Raw genomic sequence first — 6,279 nt, forward strand, 5'->3', positions numbered from 1 at the left:
ACAGAAAAAAAAATACACAAAAAGTAATTTTCCCTATTTCTTATTCCTTCCACATTCCTTTCCCTTGATACATCATTAAAGGATTAGAAAGATTTAGTTTTAGTAAGCAAGCGTTGTGGCAGAGGCCTGTAATCCTAGTACTTAGGAAACAGACAGGAGGATCACAGATTCAAGGTCATTCTTAGCGATTTAGCAAGGCCCTTAGCATTTTAGCAAGACCCTATTTCAAAACAACAACAAAAAGGGCTGGAGATAGAAGGTTTCAAGGCTTAATCCCTAGTACCAAAAAAGGCAGTCTTCCTAGGAGGTCTTTATCAACTGGTTAGCCTATAAGCAGTTTTTCTTTATTTTTCTAATTAGGGTTTTTTAATTTTGAAATAATATAAATTCATTTGTTTAAATAATTTTTTTGGCGTAGTGACACACGCTTGTAATCCCCGTGCTTGGGAGGCGGAGACAGGAGGCTGGCTTCGGACCTGCACGTTAAGAGACCCTGTTTCTAAATAAAATATAAAATAGGTCTGGGAGTGTAGCCCAGAGAAGGGTTCCATCCCCAGTACCACCAAAAAAATTAAAAAATAAATAATATTTTGGCAGTACTGGTGATTGAACTCAGGTTCATTCTACCATTGGGCTATACCCCCAGCCCTATTTTTTATTCCTTATTTTGAAACAGTGTCTCACTAACTTGTAGAGGGCCTCACTAAGTAGCTGAAGCTGTCCACGAACCTGCAATCCCCCTCTTAGCCTCCCGAGTATTGGGATTACAAGCATGTGCCACCACACCCAGTTCTTAAATAATAATTAAATGCTAGAAATCTAAGAGGGAATGGCAGAGATGTAAAGAAAATAGAGAAGTCTATATCATAATCTCAAATTCAAGCGCGGCATGGTGGCGCACGCTTGTAATCCCAGCATTCAGGAGACTGAAACCGGAGGATTGCAGTTCGCGGACAGCCTCAGCTGCTTAGTGAGGCCCTTTGCAACTCAGTGAGACCTGGTTTTAGAATAAAGAATAAAAAATAGGGCTGGGGTGTAGCTCGGAGGTCGAATGCCCCTGGGTTCCATCCCCAAACCCGCCAAAAAAAAAAAAAAATCTCAAATTCAGTCCCAATAGAGCATCTATTTTTTGTGGTCCTGAGGATTAAACCAGGGGCATTCTACGTCCAAGCTACACCCCCAGCTCTGTTTTAGTTTTTTGTTTTGAAACAGGGTCTCGCTAGTTTGCTTGAAAGTCTCACTAAATTGTTGAGGCTGGTCTCAAGCCTGTGATCCTCAGCCTCCCAAGCACTGGGATTACAGGTGTGCACCACCACACCTGGCCCAGTGTAACATCTTGACAGGTGGTTGCCACTCACACCTCACAGGTGACTCCTTAACCAATTCAACCCAGGTATCTGATTTCCCTCTCCGGAGCACTGGCTATTGTTAATGCCGTGCCCTGCTTTGCTTTGGATGGACAGTGGATTTTAAACTCTTTCCTGGATGCTACACTTACCTCAGTGATTGGAGACAATGATGTCAAAGATCTGATAGGGTTTTTCATCCTCCTTGGTGGCAGTGTACTTTTGGCTGCCAATGTGACCCTGGGACTCTGGATGGTTACAGCACGGTAATATTTGCACTCGTGACAGAATTTTTGAGTTACAGTATACTGTTATGTAGTAATGTTCATTGCCATTGAAATCCTTACTTGGTATGAAATGTAAAGTGTTTCCTTAAAATCATCTTTGAGGCTCCTCCTATATCCAGAGTACCCAGACTCTGCTGGATGAGGATGTGGAGGATGAGGGGAAGAAACAAAAGGCATAGTCCTTGACTACATTCTGGTTGAAAGACTGAATGTACACATTTCCCATTCTCATGGAACAATTTCCAAATAAGTGCAAATCCATTCATATAATACCACTCTGTGGGACTACATTTTGTGTTCAAATAGTATAAAAGAGAACAAAATTGGGTAGAAACAATCAGGAAAAACTTCTTGAAAAAGCACCATTAATATTTGAAGGAGACCAGACTTTGGCCAAGTGGAAGCGTGAGCATGTTCTTAAGCTATATCTCTTGTCCTTTGTCTCGTTTGAAAAGTATTTTACAAAATAATGGTGTTTTATTTTGTAATCTGAAAACTGAGGTCTGATTCCACCTAAAGTAACAAAATCTATAAAAGAATCTGCTAACACGAAAGAGAAAAATCTTTGTCAAATGATACCCAGTAAATGAACAAAATCAGATGCAGGGCCATGATGCCATGTGACACGTTTGCCTCCTTGACAATATGTCTCCACTTCCTGAAGCAGCACTTAGCCTTGATATTCAGAGCCAGCCACATGAAGTGGCTCACACCAGCAGCTAGTGAGTTGAGGCAGTTAGGATTGAACCTTAGAACTAGCTAGTTCTCTGACAGATCACAAGACAGAACACAGGATCTTTAGCAGAGCCAGGTACTGTTCTCATATAGAGCTTTGACGCTTAGAATTTTCCAGGGTAGACATTTTCTCTTGTGCTACTAAGTCCAACTGAGGCCTATCTCCAAGACACAACGACCTTAAACCTTGAGCCATACTCTCTCCTCACCAGCGGCTCCATGTTTCTCTATGCTCGGTGATTAAACACACCTAGGCCTTGCTTTTTAAAAATCTCTCCCCTAAGCTACCTCTGTGGGTCCACAGCAGCCTTGGCAGGACAGTGAGATTGCCTGGTCGGAAGTCTTGTGGAATGGAAATGCAGCCCTAGGAAATTTGAGAAGTCAACAGGCCAGTGTGAAGCTCCTGGCTTAGAAGTATATGAGCATGCTTGGGTTTTGATTAAAAAGACACATTTCCCTCATACACTCAAGAGGTGATTAAAGGCAATAACTCCTTAATAACCACATATCCAACTTCTTCCCTAGGTGAGGTACTCCACGGGGTTACCTTTTTCAGATCATGAGTTACTCTAAGCACTAAAACTTTTAAATCATTTTTAAGAAAAAATTTTAGATTGTACTACAAATTTGCCTGCCTTCTTAAACAGAAATACTATATTGAATAATTTTAATATTTTAAGACTCTGGTCACCAGAATTAAAAGCATGTAAATTATTGGTTTATCCCAGAAAATATTCTATTTTTAGGTAGCCAGTCATTGAGGACCAAAGTATATTAGCATAGTATATTAGCATTTAATATGTCTAAGCATAGACATGTTTTGATAGTAAGCCTTGAGGAATGCTAAGAAATATAATTATTTTGACTACATAAGTTAAGCAGTTTACTAATGAAAATATTATATGTGTTCAAGTCAATTTTTTTGTGGTACTGGGGATGGAACCCAGGGGCATTCTACCTCCAAGCTACACCCCAGCCCTATCTTTTTTATTCTTTATTTTGAAGCAGGGTTTCACTAAGTTGCAGAGGGCCTCACTAAAAGTAGCTGAGGCTCTCTGCAAACTGTGATCCTCCTGTCTCAGCCTCCCAAGTACTGGGATTACAAGCATGTGCCACCACGCCCGGCTTGTTCAAGTCAGTTTTTTAAAAACTGAGGAAATTTTTTTCTTTGCTGTGCTGGGGATGGAATCCAGAGGCTCATGCATGTGCTAGGCAGGCACTGCCCCACTGCGCTATACTCCCAGCCCTAGAAAAAATCTTAATAGAGGAAATCCTACCCATTAGCTTCTTTTCCCGGTTAAAAACCAAAAACACAGCCTCATTTTATTCTAGCTGTTCAACTCCTTGATCTGCTGACCCATAGCATCAGGATCTGTGAGTCACTGTAGTAGGAAAGTGAGCAGATTTTTATGGAAATGGCCTCATAGTGCAAGAAAGGAAATGTTATGTGTTGTTTCTTCAGCGTGACTGTGGGCTCTTCTAGAGCAAGGACCATGTCATACTCAGCTTTGCATCCCTGGTACAGTAGTGCGCAAAACCTCAAAAGTACTTAAGTAATGTGGTTGAATGGATGGTGATTAGTGTTATTTATGGACTTAGAAAAGCATGTTTCTATTAAAGCTGTAAAGTATTAGTGGATATTTGCTGTAAATATATGATAACATCAAAAAAGTCCTTGGAAGCTCCTTAACTCCCTTGGTGTCGTGTCATCTTTATGGAAAGAATCCATGTTGGTTTCTGTAGAGCAATTAGAAAAATGAATTATCTTCAAGATTCGAAGGAAGTGTTCTTTTCGTGTTGCCGCTTTGTTAAGCAGTAAAACTTTATTCTCAGTGTTCCTACTCTGCATTGTTTACATTTTGGAAAGTTTTTTTTAAAAATCACCTGTAATCTGTAAAGAATGTATATATTATTTTCACCATATCAGTTTGAAAAGTCTTGTAGTTAAACTTGAACTTCTGATAATTGTTCTTCTAGGTCATTATTTTAATAGCAAATTATAAACGTGTGCATCAGTTATGTGGCTGTCAGTCATCATTTGGTCCTACGGTATTTATTGGGTGTCCACACCCTACTGGCACATTGGTGTTTTTGTTTTTTCTTTCTATAAATCTTTTGACTGTGTTGTCATTCATTTTTAAACTTTAACTAGAAGATATCATAATTGCCAGTATTTGGTGTTTAGCAATAAAGAATAAATGTATACCAGCATCTTATGTTTATCATCATCTATGTGTTGTATTTTTTTAAAAAAGTACTCTTTTCTATTAAAATTGTTCCCAATATATAGAATAAGATCTTTAGCCATTTTAAAATTATTGATTCTGAAAGCAGCCTTTAGTATAATCTGTGTATAAAAGTTATTGCAGGCCTCAGAAAGAAGTTTTTTAAATGAAGTTACCGTGTTCCTGTTACTGGTTTGGAAACAGCTGGTCTATGGATGAAGAAAGAGGACTATCATGTTTCACTAGTGTCGGGCAGAATTCTCCTGTAAGTTCATCTGTGTTTTTAGGAATTCTTGAAAGCAAGCATTTTAACTATAGCATTTGATTTCTTTTTCCCCCCCCAATTCTTCCTCCTTGTCCCCAGGGGAACTCCTGCACCCCCGTCTCACTCGCTCTATTTTTTTCTCTCAGTAATTACTAAGGTCCAAATAAAATAGGCTAGATATTTAGCCCAGATTCTCATTGCCTAGCCTCATTCCACTCCTTTCACTTCTCATCCTGTTACACTATAGCTAAGAGCCTCAAGACTAAATGACTGATTATCTAAACCATTTAAAAAACTTTATTAAGTACTTGGGGAGGCTGAGACAGGAGGCAAGTTCGAGGACAGCCTCAGCAAGTACTGGTACTCTGATCAACCTAGTTTATTTATGTGCAACCCTGTTTCCACATAAATAAAATCAAGCTACGGATGTAGTTCAAAGGTAGAATGCCTCTGGGTTCAATCCCCAGTACCACACACAAAATATTTAAGATAAATACCATAAGCTGGGCGTGGTGGCTCACGCTTGTAATCCCAGCATTTGGGAGGCTGAGACCTGAGGATCGCAGTTCGCGGACAGCCTCAGCTACTGGGTGAGGCTCTTTGCAACTCGTGAGACCTGTTTTCAAAATAAAGAATAAAAAATAGGGCAGGGGGTGTAGCTCGGAGGTCGAATGCCCCTGGGTTCCATTCCCAGACCCACACACACAAAGAAAAAGATAAATACCATAAAACTCTCCCATTTAAAGTATGTAATTCAAATTGTGTGTGTGTGTGTGTGTGTGTGTGTGTGTGTGTGTGTGTGTGTGTGTTTTACTGGGGATTGAATCCAGGGGCATTCTACCTCCAAGCTACAACCTCAGGCCTAGTTTTTATTCTTTTTTATTTTGAAACAGGGCCTCAGTAAGTAGCTGAGGCTGGCCACAACCCCATGATCTTCCTGTCTCAGCCTCCCAAGTACTGGGACTACCAACTTTCGCCACCATACCTGGCTGACATTGTTCTTTCAATGCCTAATATCTGATCAAACAATAGTATACATATGCTTTGGTATAATCTAACTTTTTACTACTTTGGATTGAACCTAGGGACATTGTACCACTGACCTACACCCCTAGTTTTGTTTTGTTTTTTAAATTTGTTTTTTTTTTTTGTTTTTTTTTTTGTTTGTTTGTTTTTTTTGGTGGTACTGGGGTTCCTGGAAGCCCTTCTTCCTCCGGGCTACACTCCCAGACCTATTTTATATTTTTGAAACAAGGTCTCTTATGCCAGCACGGCTGGCTTCGAACCTGCGCGATCCTCCTGTCTCCGCCTCCCAAGCGCGGGGATTACAAGCGTGCGCCACCACGCCCGGCTTGTTTTTTAAATTTGGAAACAGAGTCTTGCTAAGTTGCCGAGAGCCTCACTAAGTTGCTGAGACTGAC

General features: G+C 40.2%; 1 protein-coding gene across 1 annotated transcript in view; it reads left to right on the forward strand.

The window, feature by feature from the left end:
- The window catches only part of MBTPS2 (membrane bound transcription factor peptidase, site 2), a gene marked incomplete at both ends in the record, with an annotated part of 53,518 nt that extends 51,902 nt beyond the window's left edge, over nt 1-1,616 (forward strand). Inside the window, one exon of the mRNA XM_080718510.1 lies at nt 1,394-1,616. Coding sequence (XP_080574636.1) covers nt 1,394-1,616 — 223 coding nt within the window. The remainder of the gene's footprint in view (nt 1-1,393) is intronic.
- Nucleotides 1,617-6,279: the final 4,663 nt, after the last annotated feature.

The sequence above is a fragment of the Muscardinus avellanarius genome (genome assembly GCF_963383645.1).
Source record: "Muscardinus avellanarius genome assembly, chromosome: X".
NCBI lineage: Eukaryota > Metazoa > Chordata > Mammalia > Rodentia > Gliridae > Muscardinus > Muscardinus avellanarius.